An 18,679-nucleotide genomic window follows, 5' to 3' on the forward strand; every position below is an offset into this window, starting at 1 on the left:
CTTTTTGGTAAAGATACTGGAGGAGTTCACCATTTCATTCTCCACTTCCTTTTGCAGATGAGGAAATTGAGGCAAACAGAATAAAATGACTTGTTCAATATAGTAGATGTCTGAGGCTAGATTTGAACTCATGTTCTCTTGAAGACTTGGCTCTATCTGCTGTGCCCCTAACTGAAGCTTACCATTAATTAAAATCCCTAAGCCGTTTTACAATATGAACTGCCATCGGGTCATATTCTTTGCCTGGTGATTTTTTTTTAAAACCTATGCTCACACTTTTACATTTATTCCTATTTCATTTAATCTAGGTTCAACCTATTGCCACAATCTATTAAGACCTTTTTGGAAATCAATTTTGCCATCGAATTTCCTAGTTACTTGTCCACCTGAAATCTGATAAGCATGTCGGCTATTTCTTCCTTCAAAATTTATTTAGACTTCCACAAACATTTACTGAGCACCAAGTCATTGACTTCAAAACATGTTGAACAAGATTGAGGATGCAAACCCTTAGCATTTTAGCAGAGGCTCTTTCTTATTTGGTGAGATTCTACCTCCTGTTGCCAGACCTTCTTGCATAACCCGAGATTATCCCTCAAACATCCCAATCTTAGTTCTATCTCTTAGCTCCCCTTGAGGCTTTGGAAACTTTCCAGATCCTGCCAGTTCTTCATTCTTTCCCTTCATTCCCACAAGACTTTGAATTGATTTATCTGAGCTCAATAGAATAGAAGATGCTTGAGGGTCGGAAACTGTTCCAATTGTTGCCCTGTACTGTACACATGAGGCATTAAAATTTTTGCTATTGGTGAAGCTCCCCCTCTAGGATGACTTCAAGCCATCAATCAGTACTCTTTTGAGTGTGGTTACTCAGCCAGCTCTATATTTCTGAGTTTTACAGGGGACAGGAAACTTAAGCTGGGTGGTGCAGAGGGCTAGACCCAGAATCAGGATGACAGGGACAAACTGTTTAATTGCTCTACATCTCCTTAGGTTTCCATATACGTAAAACAGAGATAATTCTTACAACGTCTACCTTACTATGCTGTTGTTCAAATGAGACAAAGTGTTTTGTAAACACAGGCAGCCAGGTATCAGAGTGGAGAGATCCCCTGGGCCAGTTGTTAGGAAGATTCATCTTCCCGAATTCAAATCAATCTCACACACTTACTAGATATGTGATCCTGGGCAAAATCACCTTAAGTGCTCTTTACCTCAATTTCCTCATCTAAATAATGGGTATAATAATAGCACCTATCTCCCAGTAATGAGGATCAAATGAGATAATAATTGTAAAGTGCTTAGCACAGTGTCTGGCACATAGTGGGTGCTATATACAGCTTAACTATTAGTAAAGCACTAAATAAATGTCTTATTATTGAGAGGGAGGGAGAAGAAATAGGAGCAGAAAGAATAAGAAGAGAAGGAGGAAGAGGAGAAAGAGGGAAAGAGGAGAGAGAAAAGGAGAGGAAAGGGAAGAGAAGAGGGAAGGAGAGGGGAAGGAGGAAGAGAAGAATAAGAAAGAAGAAAGGGAATAGATGGGGAGTGTGAGAGGAAGGAGAGAGAGAGAAACAGAAAGAGACAGAGATAGAGACAGAAAGAGAAAGAGAAAAAGAGAGAAAGAGAAACAGAAAGAGAGAGAGAGAGAGAGAGAGAGAGAGAGAGAGAGAGAGAGAGAGAGAGAGAGAGAGAGAGAGAGAGAATCTGTTGAATGAATGAAATGCAAATGAGCCTGGAATGAAGGTGATCCTCTCCAGGATGTCTTCAGGCCTGGAGGCCTCCCCTGGTGGTGCTCACTGCCTGGCAGGTACCAATTGGCATTTCTACTCAGCTGGGGAGAGGGGTGGGCAAGAGTGCTATTGGTTGCAGAAAAAGCATTTAAACATTTGTATGCCCCCTGCCAGGCCCCCTCCTGAGGTATCATCATTAACTGATGCTGGTTACCTGGCATGAAGCTGTTTTAATGGGCTCAGGAAACTAGCTCCTGGTGGCCTTTGAAACTGTATAATTGATCTCCTTTCTCACCGTTTGGGCAAAATGACAAGTGCGAGCGTCAGGTCAAAGGAAAGCTACGAAAACAATTAACCTGATGGGGAAATGGGCTAGCAAGAGCAAGTAGAGGAAGTTGAGGTTCAGTGGAAAGAACCCTCTTGGACTTTTCCACTGGTTTGCAACATGACTATACACAAGTCATTTCCCCAATTTCATCACCTGAAACATGACAGCCCTGGATTACATGAGGTCAAAGATCTTTTTCAGGTCCAATCATCTACAATTTTGTGAAATGAGGATAAATATCCCACAGACAAAGAAGGAGGGGGTAAGGGGTATTTACCATATGCAGATAAAGAAAGGGAGAGGGAGAAGGGAAGTGTGTAATAGAATGCAGTTGTACCTCCAAAAATAACATTAATGAGGAATTCAAAGGAGCTTGGGAAGAAATGTATGAACTGATACAGAATGAAGTGAACAGAACCTGGTGAATGGGTCACCAGGAATTGTGTGTAAATAAAAATGATTTAGGTATACAGATAACCAATATTTTTCAAGGATAGTTCTTCAATTCCTTCTAGTCAGGGATAGTAGCATAAGTCAGTTCATTACAGAGTTTTGGAACTGGGGAGACAACTTAAGCAGTAAATTGAAGCATGGACTCACAATCAGGAAGATCTGGTTTCAAAACCAGGCTCTTACTGGCTGTGACCATTTCCTGTCTCCAGCAGGCATCAATCCTAACCACTAATCATGGCCCTGGGCGGCATTTCCATGGGGCTTAAGGGTTTGCAAAGTGCTTTATATACATGTTAGCTCATTTGATCTTTACCACAACTCTGTGAGGTAGGTGACTTTATTATCCCCATTTTACAGATAAGAAAACTGAGAACCGGAGATGGGATTTAAATTGGTCTTCCCCAAGACCAATTTTTTACTTCCCTCTTCTTGATAAGGTGAGTGGGGGCCTATGGATGGAGGACGTTTTATACACTATCTCAGCGGCTGTGTTGGTTAATTTTGCTTAACTGATTTTCCCTGTTACAAAGAACGAGTCAGTGAGGGGAAAGGTTTATGATGTGAAAACTAAAGGCATCTATAACACTTTTGAAAATAAAAATTGGGGGTGGCGGTCTGAGATCCCTAAGAAGGCAGGAGAGGAGATTATTTTAAAATATAGCAGGTGGGATTTATGTTGAACAGAAAGAAGCTGCGTTGCTAAGAGAATTACAGGATCTTTTCATAGGCTGGAGGTCTCTCAGAGTCCAGGGCGGCCCTTCACAAAAGGATGGGCTAAGCAGTGGAGTTCCTTTCCAGAGTGTGGGACCAGACCTAAGAGAAGGCATTCCTCTTTCCCATTCCCACTTCTTCCCGGGTGCCTGACTTTAGCATCCCTACTCCCCAGAAACGCAGCAAAGCCCTTCCCTGATACACTGCAGCCATCTCCCGCTCTCAGAGCTCCCCCAGACCTCCAGCTTGCCTGCTTCCAGCTGCCTCCCTCGCCACACCTGTCAGCCACCCTTGTGTCCTTCTTGGCTAGAGCCCGATCTGAACCCTCCGGCCGGGTGCCCTCCCCCTTTCCCTCGCTCCCTCTCCATGGCCTCGCTCCCCTCGGAAACAAAACCCGGGCGTTGGAAAAGGGCAGCGAGCGCGTTGACAAGCTGCGAAGGAACCAACGCGGATGCCAGGGTTGTGAGCCCGGAGCCCCCGGGCGTGTGAAGTAGAGGCGACCCGGGCGGCAGCAGCAGCAGCAGCCGAGGCAGCGGCGGCGGCGGCGGCGGCGGCAGCAGCAGCAGCAGCAGCCACAGCTCAGCTTTGTTATGAAAAGATGAAAGAGGCCACCTACACAGTAACCCAAATCACTAGACCTCCCCCTCCCTATCTCGCCGAATCAAGAGGGGAGGGCGATGGGCGTGGAGCTGGGAGGGAGGAGGAAGAGGATGGGGAAGGGGGCCGGGGGCATCCCACTTTCACAATGGCTCCGTAAAGTGCGCGACCGCTCCAAACCTCTCCAGCCCACCCCTCCCCGCGGGCCTCTCTCCCCTCCACCCTTCCCCTCCCCTTCTTCTCCTCCTCCTCCTTCTCCTCCTCCTCCTCCTCCCTCCGAGCGCCAGCGCTGAAAAGAGGAACTCTACGGCTAAGGAGAGAGAGGAGGGAACCAAGGGGAGCGCGCACGGCTAGTGTTGCTGCTGCTGCCGAAGCTGCCTGCACGGGCTCCCGAGCCGCCGCCGCCACCGCCGCTTCTCTTCCTCCTCTCCGGCGAGACGCGAGCATGGGGCGGCCACAAGAGCTGGAGCCGCCGCCGCCGCCGCCACCCCCGCCGCCCCCCGCGCGCACTTGAGCCGTCTCCACCGTCGCCACCGCCCGGGGGCCGCCCAAGCCCCATGGAGGTCTCCGGGAGGAAGGGGCCGGCGCGTCCCCGCCGCCCGGCCGCCCGGCCCCTGCCGCCCCTGCCCCTGCTGCTGCCCCTAGCCGCGCTGCTGCTCGCCCCGCGGGCGCCCGCCCTGGCCGCGCCGGAGGTAGCGCCCCCGTGGCGCTCGGAGCAAGCCATCGGGGCCCTGGCGGCCAGCCGCAAGAACGGCGTGTTCGTGGCCAGCGGCAGCTGCCTGCACCAGCTGGACCACACGCTCCAGAGGCAGCTCTCCCGCCTGCACCAGGAGGACCAGCCCGGCAACTGTTCGGAGCCCGTGGCGCTGCCGCCCCCCGCACGGCCCCGACCGGCCAGCAGCTTCAGCAAGCTGCTGCTGCCCTACCGCGAGGGGGCGGACGGCGGCCGCGACGAGGGGCTGCTGCTCACCGGCTGGACTTTCAACGGCGGCGGCTGCGAGGTGCGGCCCCTGACCAGTCTCAACCTCACCAAGCTGCTCAGCCGGCCCGAAGTGGTGTCGTGCCACCCGCGGGGCTCGACGGCCGGCGTGGTGTACCAGGCGCCCGAGGACCGGCGCTGGTACCTGGCGGTGGCGGCCACCTACGTGCTGCCCGAGCCCGAGGACCGCCCCAAGTGCGGCCCCGCGGCGTCGGACCTGGACACGGCCATCACGCTGCAGGACACGGAGAAGTTGTTCACCGAGGAGGACGGGCAGCTGAAGCTGCAGGCGGGGGCCGGCACCCTGCACTTCGTGGACGCCTTCCTCTGGAACGGCAGCGTCTATTTCCCCTACTACCCCTACAACTACACGAGCGGCGCCGCCCCCCGCGCATCAGCCATGGCCCGCATCCGCCAGAGCACCCGAGTGGACTTCCAGGGCCAGGTGGCCTTGGACTGCAACCGCGGCCACCCCGACGGTCGCCGCCTGCTACTCTCCTCCAGTCTGCTGGAGCCCCTCGGCCTCTGGGCCGGGGTCTTCAGCGCTGCCGTCGGACCGGACCCCGACACCCGGCGCTCGCCAGCCACTACGGCGCTCTGCCTCTTCCGGATGAGCGAGATCCAGGCGAGAGCGCGGACCTGCAGCTCGGACTTCCAAACCTCGGAAAACCAGAACTGTGTAAGTGCGGGGTTGGCGGGCGGGCGGGCGGGCGCGCGCCTCGGTGCTAGGGTGCGCGAATGCGCGTGTGCGCGAGCCAGCAAGAAGGAAAGGGAGACTTTAATTGAAAACAACTAGCCACCAGATTTCTGCATCCACCTGCCTGACCATGGCTACCTTTTCAGAGGGCTCCTTGCCCATCCCAAACAGAGGTCTATAGGGGCTTTAAAAAAAACCAAGGAAAGAACGAGCAGCGTGGGACCAGAAATCCTATGAGATCCTGCTCAGTTGCATTTCCCTAGCATTGGGAGCTGGCTGTAATGCCCGCCTGAGGATGGCTCTCTCCAATTCTGAGAGAGGAGAGAGGGCACACCCTTCCTACCTAATTTTTTAGCCTCATCTTCTCTCCCTCCCACCCCCCTTTTAGATGTAGACCCTGCTGCCTTTTTGAGAAGGGAAATGGGATTTGATCCTGGTCTTTCTTTTCTCCTCCCGTCAAAGCTTCCATTCATTCATCTCCTTTCCCCTTCGCTTCGGACTAGTTACCAGAACACTGCCCTAAGGTGGGAGGGCTTGGGAAGCAAATGGCATGCATGTCACGCCCAAGCCCCGTGGGGACTGCTGGTCCTATTTATGAAGCTCTGATCCCCGGGGAATCCTTGGATTTCTTATTTGGTCCCAGGGTATTCGGACTGAAAAGTTCCTGCCGGGTGCCGAACCTCTTCTGATCGCTTATTCTAATGGGACGATGAAATAGGGAGTTGACTGGGGGAGGAGGAGGAGGAAGAGGAGGAGGAGGAGGAGGTCAATGTCCTCGGAGAGGTCCGCTCACCTTCTTGAGTACACAGGAGACTCGAGGGACACTCGGTGTCAGAATATTTCTCAGTAGTTTTTGGATGCCAGAGGCAGTGGGGCCCCTAGCTGGAGGGCAGCCTGGAGTTGGCCTTGCGGAGAAAGAGAGTAGGAGAAAAAGGGGTGTACTGCAACATGTGTATCTCGAGTCCCCGGTTTGAAGGCTGATGTCTCCCTGGGATTACACTACCCTTGTGGCAAAATACAGATTGATAACTGATTCAGCCTTGGGCTCCAAATGTAGACACTGCCTTCAGCTCTCAAGATTGGCATTTCTTTGACTGGGGAAATAGAGTAGCAGTTCAAGAGCTGTTGGTGGATGGGGATTACTAGAACCTTTGAATGCTTCCAGGGTAGCAGAGTTTTTTTGTCCACAACCAGCTGGCATTATCTCCTCTGCCGACAGATCCTGAGAGGGTAGCATGCTGAGAGCTGATGCTCTTATATAACTGGCCAGAAATCAAAGACCAGAATTGGAAGGCTACAGGTGTTTCCATTGTTTTGATATAAAATGAATCTTGGAAGGAAGGGGAAAACTGCTCTGTTTGAAAAGATCTCACTCCATCCACTCTGGGTCTTAGTTTCTGCATCTGTAAAAGGGGATTGGGAAGCCGGGTTGATCTCTAAAGATCCAGCCCATCTCTTCAATTCTCGAAGTATATAGCCTGTTGATACAGAAAGATGGCTGGGTTTAGTGTCAAGAGACTGGAGTATAAAAATTATGGTTCTGCCTATCTGTGATTTGGGGCAAACTGATTTCCTTTTTTGGGCCTCAGTATAATGAAAATTGGTGAAGTTGGACTAGCTTAAGTTCCTTTCACCTCTTTATGTCCGAACCTACCTTTGTGGTGTTGGCAGGGTGTAAAATTGATTGTCTTAATTTTTTGAGAGGGAGTGTTCTTTGTCAGAGATGACACAGCAGAAAGAGCACTAGTTCTCGGGTTAGGAGACCTGGATTCAAATCTCACTTGAGATATAATTACTACCTGGGTGTGACCCAGAGTTTCCTCCTCTCCCAAAGAGTTGGATTGTCTCTGAGATTCCTCCAAGCTCTTGGTACGGGATCCATAAACTCCTAAGAGCAATTAATGTGATAATTAGCCTTGTTTTCCTGATGGGGGAAACTGAGGCAGAAAGAAATCAAACTCAAATGTCTCAGTAACTCTCGTATCAGAATAAAAATTACAAGTCCTCTGATGTCCAGATCTGTGTCTCTAAGCAACGATTCTTAGGGGCCTGCAGCCCCCTCCACTTAGTTTCTAGATTTTGTTTTTTGTTTTGTTTAGTTTTGCTTCTAATTAAGTACGTGCATTGGGCTTTAAATGGCCATGTCTTGGTTTCACAAGCATAATTAATATTGAATACCGTGTTAGGTCTTCATGCTGTCTAGGTTGGCAAAAGATCTGCTCGTCTATTTCTCTCCGATGATTTGGGACCCTTAAAATATTGCCTGATATCAAGGCTCAGGCAGACTTGGTCTCTAGGGTTAATTACATAGCAGCTTAGAAAGCCCCCAGCAGATTACAACTCTGGATGGCCAATTCTTGCCATCTGACAGCTGTGTAGACTTGTGGAGCCAAAACATTTCTCCTGGCTGCATTTTCCCCACCTACTGGGTTCTAGATGACTTCCTTAGTGCCCTTCCAGACTTAGCAGGTGTCTTGGATGCTCTTGAAATTAAGAAAAAATCCCTACAAAAACTTGAACTGAGTCAGGTGTTCCTGTTTAAAGGGGTAGGGTGGGGTGGAGGTGAGATGGATGGGAGTGGGAAGACGAAGCTACTTACCTCCATACATTCTCTAGCTTTTTATTTCATTTTGTCTTTGTACCATACTCTTCCCCCTCCCCCCCAGTCCCCAGCATTTAGTAGTCACTTAATAAATGCCTACTGATTAAACAGGAGAATCATCTTTCTGAAACTGCACCAGGAATCAGGACAACTTTCTCAAATGCTGGTTAAAATCTGAATCGGAGGGAGGGAATTGTTTAAATGGGGTCCTTCAGGCCTTTTGCCTTAGCTTGTTACTGTTATTATTTGTGAACCACTTCCCCGTTTCTCCAATCAGAAGGTTCTTTTATAAAAGACAGGTTCTCCACCCCGTGAGCTTGTCATCCAAGTTAAATAATATATTCTCATTCAAACAATAGCATCCAACTGCTGCACAGGTGGGGGCGGAGGATTTTTTTTTAATCTTCATTTAGGTAAATTTCTCACTGATAAGTTGCCTTTAAAAGCCTTAATGGAATTGAATTTCCAGAGGAATTTGAATGAAAAGTGATTTTTCTTGAAGAAGGGGATGTTCAGCACATGGGCAAATATTTAACATGGTTGTGTGTGTGTGTGTGTGTGTGTGTGTTTAAAGGACAAGGCAATAGGCACAGGTGGGACCAAAAGGGGACCCACTGTAATGGAGTCCCCTTTTTGGTACACTTGTTATTCCAACAAGTGACATTTTTGATCCTCTTTGCTCTGGATTTTATTTTCCTGTTCCAATACATTTGGGAAAAGCATATTTAATTAATAGGTGACTCAAGCATGAGGCTTGAAGCATGATAGATGGAGGCTAAATAGATTCCAGCAGCCATCCGTCTTCAGAACAGGCATCAGAATCAGAGCAGTAATTCATTGACATGGAGTGAGTAGATTTACTGGGTTCTTTCTTGTGCCCTTGATGGCTATCTAACCACAGTTTATGATAGGTTTTGCTGATTTTTTTTTTTGGTTGTTGTTTATTTGCTTTTTTCTTATCTCAAGATTAATGGTTTCCCTTCTAATACTGAGAATTCGTTGACCAACTGTCCTGCTTTGAGGGAACCCAGCCTTGTTTCCTGCCTCTAGATCATTGTACCTACAGCTATCTACTATGCCTGGAATATACTTGGTCTCTCCCTTTCTGTTCCTTTTCCCTCTTCTCCCTTTCCTTTTTCTCTTCTTTTCCCCTTTTTTCATCTCCTTTTTCCCTTTCTTTCTCTCTCCCTACTTCCATTCCTTTTTCCTTCCTCCTCCCCTCCTTTTCCCTCTTTTTTCCCCTCTCTCCTATCTCTTCCCCCGCCCCCTCCTTTTCCCTCTATCCCTCTCCTTTTTTTTTTTTTTTTCTTCTTTTTCTCTCTCCAGAATTTGGAAACCCTCCCCTCCCCACTTTCCTTCAAGACTTCACTCCTGTATACATTTTGACTTCATATATATATATATATATATATATATATATATATATATATATATATATATATATATATATCCCCAACTTATGTCCACCAAAATGTGAGCTCTTTGAGGACAAGGACTGCTTTATTTCTGACTCCTCTAAGCCTAATATGGGTCCTGGCACCTAAGGTGGCTATTTCATGAATGCTTGTGGAAAGGAATTTATCTAACGTGGACCAGAGGGTCTCCTTCTCAGGTACTAATGTAAAGGACTACACATGTCAAAGGGCTTTTTGTTCAGCACCCTTGAAGACACGATCTCCATGGTTTCCACAAGAATGATGGCACCGGGATACTTGTTGGCTTTGTTTGTTAGTCCCTGATGGAGAATCTTAGTTCCAAGGGTGGTGAAGAATGCTAAACTTGCAGTTACAGGAGCTGAGTTCAAGATTCAGCCCAGCCAAACTCCTTGAGGAAGTAATTTAACCTGTCTGATCCTCTTGCCCATCTTTAAAAAGGGGAGATGGTGCTTAATGACCTCTAAAGTCCTCCCAACTCTCTGTTGTTAAAGATCTCTGTTCTTATTAGCTGGAAACTGCATTTAGATATTGGGAAGGGAATATAAAGACAAAAAGAAACTGTCTCTGCTCTCGGAGAACTTAGAACCATTGTTCCCTAGGCTTGAATTGAGATGATGTATTTGATGGGAAAGACCACTAAACACACCACATAGATCATCTCATCCACTTTCCCAGAGCCTTTAATGAGACCTGTATTCTCAGAGCAGGGATCTTAGCTTTGTCAAGATCATTCACATTTCTGACAAGGTGAGAGGCAGGTCATGGAGTAGAAAGGGGCTGGATTTGGAGATCAGATTCCTACAGTATCTTACTATAGTCTATGACCTTTTATAAGCCCTCAGTTTCCCCATCTGTAAAATGAAAAGGTTGGATTAGATGGCCTTTAAGTTCTCTCTCAACTCCCATCTCTGATCCTTTGATGGCCTCCTTTGAGCTCTAGAATTATGATTTTATATGCATGTGTCTATATATATATCTATATCTATCTATATATCTCATACTTATATTTACATATAAACACATATAGACACACTTATGTTAGTATCTTTGGAATGGGCATAGAGGTTAAGTGACATACTCAAACTTAATGATAGTTGCAAAGAATGAAACCTATGGTCAGATTCCAAAATTATTGTACTTTGTCATGTCCACCCCATCCTCCCAACATATACACTACCTTTCAGATGAAATGTCTAAAGTCAGGCAGCTGATAAGCTAGGATGTTAGTGTAATCCATCCAGTATCTTCTGCCTCTATTTCTATTATTTTCCATTCTATACTCTGGGAACTTTTTTTTTTTGGCTGAGGCAATTGGGGTTAAGTGACTTGTCCAGGGTCACACAGCCAGGCAGTATTAAGTGTCTGAGACAGTATTTGAATTCAGGTCCTCCTGACTTCAGGGCTGATGCTCTATCCACTGCACCATTTAGTTGCCCCGGAACTTCTTGATTGAAGTCTATGTATGTAGAAAGAACTCTGGCTTCTGGAGTCAAAGATCTGGGATTTGACATTACTTGTGTGATCCTGGGCAAGACTTTTAAGCTTTCTGGGCCTTAACCTCTCCATACTTCAGTTTCTCCTTCTGTAAAATGATGAAATTGGATGAGATGAGCTCAAAGGTCTCTTCCAGATCTGTGATTCTCTCTTGCTACTTCAGTAAATCCATAATCTCAGTGGCTCTTTTGGCTCCACTTGTGGCTCATAATCTAGCTATGTTTATTTGATTGTGTGTGTGTGTTCTCCAGTCCTATACATGGCATGGCATAAAAGGTGATTCTGGGATTCTCTAAGACAGAGACAGGGGAACAAAAGCTTCGGCAACTGTTGCCAAGACAGACAGGCTAGCCTGGCTCTCATTGGAGGACTAGCCTAAGTAATTCAGTTCAGAAACATCATCACCTGGATATGGACCTTTTTTTGGTTGTTGTTTAACACAGTGACTCGTAAAGTCCATCTCTATTAGCAGGAGCACCAGTGCCAGTGGCAGCATAAATCTTTGAAAAATTGAATACTATACATATATATGTCTCCATATGCATCATATATATTCCCCTCACATACTACCAATTAGAGATTCACTTGGGTTAACAAGCTCTTCAGATGAAACCCACAGAAAATGAAAATTTCACAGGGATGAATGTAAAGTTAAGGGAAAAAAAGTTGTACAAGTGGAGAGTGGGAAGACCCAGAGGAGACTGCACTTTCCAACAATCAGTCAATCAACCAGAATTTATTATTAACTTACTATGTACCAGGTACCATGCTGGGCTGTAGAGTTCCAAATATAAGAAAGGCCCTTCTAGGAAGTTACATTTTACTGGGAGGAAATAGCTCTTACATGTAAGAGTAAATATAATGTGTTCTCAGAGTAATTACAAGGTAGGGAAAGTACTAATAACTGGGGAAATCAGGGAAGGTCTCTAGGAGGAAGTGGTACGATTCCATAAGCATTGATTTTGTTTGTAAATAAGGAGGGTTAGAAGCTGCTTTCTTGTAACATGGCATTCATTCATTCATTCATTCATTCAGCAAATTTCTATTATGTCTGCCAGAAATCTATTACTATGTGCCAGGAACTGTGCAATGATTTCAGCTTTTCTCTGTTATAAAGGAGGGTTCAACCTGGAGGGGCAAAGAATGATTGACATAATGATAAAAGGCATCAATAAAATGTATTGAAAATTAAAAATACAGGGGCAGCGAGGTGGTGCAGTGGATAGAGCACTAGCCCTGAAGTCAGGAGGACCTGAGTTCAAATCTGGCCTCAGACACTTAATACTTCCTAGCTGTGTGACCCTGGACAAATCACTTAATCCCAATTGCCCCAGCAAAATTAAATAAATAAACAAATATATAAATGAATAAATAATACAATAATCCCTGTCCTCAAGGAGCTTACCTTTTACTGATAAAGAGACAACATGCATGTAGAGAATTAAATAGAAATTGCTAAGGAGGGAGTGTAGCAAATGGAAGGGATCAGAAGGAGAAGGTGTTTTGAAGGAAGGTCGATTTTTTAAAAAAGTTGGTGAGGAGAAGTATAGGGGCAATTATATGGCACAGTGGATAGAACACTGGTCCTGGAATCCGAAGGATCTGAATTCAAATCTGTCCTCAGACACTTAACGCTTATTGGCCATATGACACTGGGCCTTGAAAGGAATCCCAACTGCCTTGAAAGGAGGGGAGTACAGAACTATGGGGCACTACCTAGTCAAAGATAGAGAGATAGGAAATGAATGAAAAAATATTTATTGAGCACTTAACTATAATCCAAGTACCGTGCAAGGAATGACAAGAAGTTTGGTTTAGCTGCATTGTAAAGTGCACAAAAGAGAATAATATAAGTCTGGAAAGCTAGACTCTGGAGGGAGGCTAGGAAAGGCTTTAAATGCTAGCTTATGAGCATTTTAATGGCTCACCAGCTTTATGGAAGCCAACGGTGGATGTGTCACAGCTGCCGAGAACACTAGCTCGGTCTTGGGTGACGTTATTAGAAGCCAAATGTCCCGATCTCTGGACATAAGAATCCCACTGTGTTCAGCCAGGGGCAGACACATCTGGAACATTGGGCCATATTTTAAAAGGGACGTTAATAAAGTGCAATGACTCCAAGTTTTCTCTGTTATAAACGAGGGTTCAACCTGGAGGGGGTAAGGAATGATTGATATAATGATAAAGGGCATCAATAAAGTATATTAAAAATTAAAGTAACAAAAAATTCATGACTTAAAGTGGAATGTTCCCCTTGGGAAGGGTATCACAGCAACCCTGTAAAATAGAGAATTAGAAATAAGGGGAAACAGTTACAAGTCTCCCCCCAGTCAAATGTGTCTGCTTAGCATTTTTGAGGACTGCTGGTGCTGTGGGTTACCTGACTGCCTTATGCAGATCTCTGGTATACTCATCATTAGTCAACCAATAAACATTTGTTGAATGCCTACTATGTGCCAAGTCCTATGCTATAGAAATATAAAGAAAAGGCAAAAAATATTACCTGTTCTTGAAGGCCACCTTTGGAGGAGATAACATGCCAAACATACAAATAGGCTATTTACGGGATAAAGTAATAACAGGACAGACTCTAGAATTATGGGGCATCAGGAAAGATTTCTCTTGTAGAAAGTTGGGATTTTAAATGGGATTTGAAGAGAATCAGGGAAGCCAAGAGAAAATAATCTAGGCATGGGGGGACAGCCCAGAGTCAAGAAAATAAAATGTCTTGTTCAGGATATAGTCAGGAGGCCAGTGTTGCTGGATCTAAGAATATGCAATAGACTATAAGGCTTAAGAAGATTGGAAAGGTCATTCAATGTAGTGGTTAGGGTACAAAAGTTACTAGAAACTTAGATCTGGAAGAGGTCAGCTCAGTCTTATTATATTATAGAGGAGGTCACTGAGGGATGGATTGGTGAAGTGACTTCATCCAAATTCACACAGGTTGCTAAGGAGTTGACCTCAGGAACTTTTTCTTAAAGAAACTGGGTTAAATGACTTGCCCAGGATTATACAGCTAGTGAGTACTTGAGGTTGAATTTGAACTCAAATTCTTCTGACTCCAGAGCCAGTGCTTTATTTGTTGTGCCACATAGCTGCCTCTGAATTCGGGAATCTTATACCTTGGAATTCGTTGGCTGTTTCAGTTTGCCTTGTCATCTGGGTTAAAGTCCTACTTTAAATACTTATTAGCTGTGAGACTGAATTTTTTTGAGTCTCAAGTTCAATTTTGTTTTTTTTATTTTTGTACTGTAGATAGAATTTTATCAATGTAGATCAATCAAGGCTGAGGAGAATACTCCTACCAATGTGAGAGAGTTTCTAGAACATTGAGAAATGAAATGAGAGGGGGTCACCAAGGCAGTCTGTCAGAGGTGATATTTGAACTCAGAACTTCTTGCTTCTAAGGTCAGCTATCTACCCAGGCTTCCTTTCACTAGATACAGTTTCCTTGTCAGTAAAATGGAGGTAATTCTAGCTCTGGCTGATAGGATCATTGGAAAAATTAGATGGGATAGGTTTTTTTTTTTTTAAAGCATTACCTTTAAAAAAATTAAAATGAAAAATAAAAGTATACCTTAATTAAATTTTAGCCGTTATTATTAAATAATCATCATTCTGCTATTGCCAAACAATGTCTTGTAACTCATACTTGGTCTTGGCACCCTTGATGCTCTCAAGGCTACATTGAACAGTGGGAAGAACACTGGGCTTGGAGTCATAGGGTTTGGATTTGGGTCCATGATGCTGACACTTCCATGTAATGATGAGTAAAGTCATTTCAGCTCTCCAAGTCTCAGTTTCCTCATTTCTAGGAAGTCACGTGCATGGGAATACAAGACACAAGAAGAGAAACAATAATATTCTTATCAGATTGTTCATAGGATTATAACTTCCCTTAGAGAAGAGACTCAGAGTCTATGTTGTTTAATCCCCTTCCTTGACATATGAAGCAGCTCAAATTGAGGCAGGGGCTGCATGACCATCCAAGATGGCACAGGTAATAAGCATCAGAGTTGGGATTTGAACCCAAGTCCTCAGTGCTCTTTCTGACATAGGTGAGAATCAAATGAGATGATGTATGTGTTTTGTGAACCATATAGTGTAATAAAAATGTGAGTTATAGTGTTCTTTTTTCTTTTTTTTCATTCAACAAGTATCTATTAAGCACCTACTATATACTAGGGTTGGAGACAAAGAGACCAAAGAATTCCTTCTCTCAAGAAATTTATATTTGATTCAGTACAACCAGCATCTATTAAACATCTACTATATGCAGGCACTGGACATAGAGAACGGAAAAAAAAACCAAACCATTTTCTAATCTCAAAGAGCTAACATGTATAGAGGGAAGGGCAGAGGATGTACATAGAGAAGTGAATACAAAGTATATGCAGTATAAATACAAAGTAATTTCCGATGGAAACTTGGGGGAGTAGTTGGAAAAGATCTTACCCTCCCTTTTTTAGGGAAACTCCTATCTTTCCAGTTGCTGAGAGAGACAGAGGGAAGAGAGTGAGCAGAAACAAAATCCAGCCACAGCTACAACCAAAACTAGGGGGGCAAAATCTTGTTATTCAACTAAAAATGGTGATTTCAGTCATAGGAATGTAACATCAGCAAATGAGATGTGCCCATGGGGACACAATGAGGGAAATAATGAGGAAATGTTTTCAGAACCAGTTCAGGCAAAGTGTAAATAACTATTCAAAATGAACTGCCAAAGAGATTCAAAGCAAAAGTAGAAATGAAGTTGAACTAGATTTGTTTCTGGGTGGAAAAAAGACCCAGAGAATCCCCTTTGTGTCTGGGAATCCTGGGTTGGGAGGATTTTGGTGTCTGGTTTCCCATCACCTAAAGTCTAGGCCACTGGAGTTGTCATCAGTATTGAACATTGTGGGATGGGTTTAGGGAATAACATTCTATATTCCTTTTTGGAAGAGGAGGGGGCAGGGGGAGGTGTGGGAACGGACCTTCACTGGCAAAGAATCATGGGCTCTCAGCCCAGTATTTCTTTCCTGATTAGATCCTCTGTTTGTTTTATTATACAAGCATTGATTAAAGTCCTATTGTATTAAAGAACTGTGATAGGCTTTGGGAGTATAGAGTCAAGAACAAAACAATCTGAGAACCAAAAATTTAATTCTAAGAGACCCTACCGGTCATCTAGTTTAATTTTCTCAGTGTAATTTCAAAGATGAGGTAATTAAGGCATAAAGGGGCTAACTAATTTGTCCAGAGTCAGACAGATCAGGGCTTCTTACACTTTTTCCATTTGTGATCCCATTTTGCCAGAGATTTTATGCAGTCCGGGCTACGTGAAAGTAGATATACAAATCAAATGTTTGCTGTTGATAAATCATAAAGAAATTTATTTTAAAACAATTCTTTGGTATACATATAACCTTACCATTTATTAAAGATGAAAGCAAATTTGCATACTAATGAGATGGAGGTTTATTTTTATATAAAGAATTAAATCACCAAAATATTTGATACTTTTTACTGTTGCTAAATTTTTTTATGATCCCCATGATCAATTATGTGACTCCCTGTAGGGTCGAAACCCACAGTTTAAGAAGCTTTGAGATAGACCATAGATTTAGAACCTGAAGAAGCTAAGTCCAAACCCTTTATTTTAGAAAGTGGGGAAAATGAGGCACAGAGTGATTACATGAGTTTTCCTGAGTTACTTGGTATCAGGGTAGGATTTAAGTCAGATCTTTCTGTTTCCAGAAGCAATGGACCATACATACAGTATTGTCTATGAGGTTTTCTTGGCAAAGACTCTAGTTGTTTACCATTTCCTTCTCCAGCTCATTTTGCAGATGAGGAAACTGAAGCAAACAGAACTAAGTGAATTACCCAGGATCACACAGATAATAAGTGTCTGAGGCTGGATTTGAACTTAGGTCTTCCAGACTCCAGACCCAGCACTCGATAGAGTGCCACCCAGCTGACTCTAATGTACTAATACCAAGCTGATAATGGAGCTGGAATTTGGATCTTGGTCTTCAAAACCAACATTCTTTTCTGTGTACTGGGCTGAAAAGGGGGAGGGAAGAGAAGGGAGAGGTAGAACCTATCTATCTTTTGGCTTTTTTTTTTTATCTCTAACAGTACAGTGCCTGGCATAAGGGGTGCTTATTAATTGTTTATTGAATTGAATTGAACTTATACATAAATAAGTGAATGCAAAACAAAGATAAATACCAAATTCCCCTCTACCTCACCCCTCTTTTTTACTCTCTTGTTCTTTATTTTCCTCCCTTCCCCCCACCTTGGACTTGGCTAAGTTGTGCCTTCACCGGGGAACAGAATCTTGAAGCTAGAAATGACTTTCAAGGTTGTTTTATCCAACCTTCTCTCCGTTCCCTCCCAATTTTAGATCATTTGCTCCAACTCCCTATTCAACAGGTTGTAGGAATCATAGATTCAGAGCCAGAAAGGACTTTCCCCCCATTTTGTAGGTGGGGAAACTGAGGTACAAAGCCTAATTTGCCTAAGGTCATCCCGCCTTCTTCTGTGATCAAATTTCACTTTCTGCAGTTTCCATCAAAGAATAATTTTGTACAAGTTAGATTTTTCTTGATCTTGACTGTTTTTACCCCGTTAAAAAAAAGCCCTTGATTTCACAAACATCATCTCAAATGAGACCTTTCGTACATGCTCTGAAGATTATAGAAAAACTGAATCTTTCCAGGATGTGCAGCCTGCTTTTTTAGTTCTTTCTTCATCTTCCTTCTCTCTCTCTCTCTCTCTCTCTCTCTCTCTCTCTCTCTCTCTCTCTCTCTCTCACACACACACACACACACACACACACACACACACACGGATGTATTTCTGAATTGTGTCCCTGAAACTTGGTGATTAGATATGATGGAGAGAGGATGAATAGGACCTCTAAAAGAACCAAGAATACTTCAGATGTGGAGAAGTTTCAAAAAGCCAAATCAAGATTGGATTTTGTCTCTAAAGGACAGCTGACAAAAGCATCATTAGGAGGCATTAGCCTGGTTAGGCACCGAAGGCCAAGCAAAGACTGGCATTCAGAAATAAATTATACATAATAAACTGGCCAGGAGAGGCTGAGAGCAGCCTGCCTGATTATGTCCTAAGGGGGCAGAGAAGGGTGATGTGGAAAATAGACCATAAGGGAGAAAGAATATTTCTTTGGACACAAGGGGTGTTCTTGGCCTTTTTGCTCAGCTCCACAGGTGTTAAATATCCCTTTATGCTGGAGGTTTCCCTGGAGTCAGCCTTTTTTTTCTTTTTCTTTTTCCTTTTCTTTCTTTCTTTTTTCTTTTTCTTTTTCTTTTTCTTTTCTTCCTTCCTTCCTTCCTTTCTTCCTTCCTTCCTTCCTTCCTTCCTTCCTTCCTTTCTTTTTTTTTTTTTTTTTTTGCAAAATAAGCAAAGAAAGTAATTTCTGGCTAGAGCTCTCTACTCCTTCTTTCAACCTTGCCCGCATCCTCCCTTCCTTACACATGCCGAATGGGCTTCAGGATTTTATTGCTCACCATTCATGGCTCCTAAAGGTTATCTCAGATCTGCTTTTTATATTTCCATCCACTTGGGTAATATGGCAATAAATGCTTGTTGACTGACGGATTGACTCTCCTAGTTGGCAATCTTAGGGGCTCTCTCCTACT

At 44.2% G+C, this 18,679-nt stretch overlaps 1 protein-coding gene across 1 annotated transcript in view; it reads left to right on the top strand.

Moving 5' to 3' along the window:
• Window positions 1-3,753: 3,753 nt before the first annotated feature.
• The window catches only part of PLXNC1 (plexin C1), a 233,316-nt gene continuing 218,390 nt past the window's right edge, over window positions 3,754-18,679 (top strand). The window contains 1 exon segment of the mRNA XM_052000493.1: window positions 3,754-5,477. Within this exon segment, the coding sequence (XP_051856453.1) occupies window positions 4,377-5,477 (1,101 nt within the window). The 5' untranslated portion in view covers window positions 3,754-4,376.

This window comes from Antechinus flavipes, chromosome 5 (genome assembly GCF_016432865.1).
Source record: "Antechinus flavipes isolate AdamAnt ecotype Samford, QLD, Australia chromosome 5, AdamAnt_v2, whole genome shotgun sequence".
Classification (NCBI taxonomy): domain Eukaryota; kingdom Metazoa; phylum Chordata; class Mammalia; order Dasyuromorphia; family Dasyuridae; genus Antechinus; species Antechinus flavipes.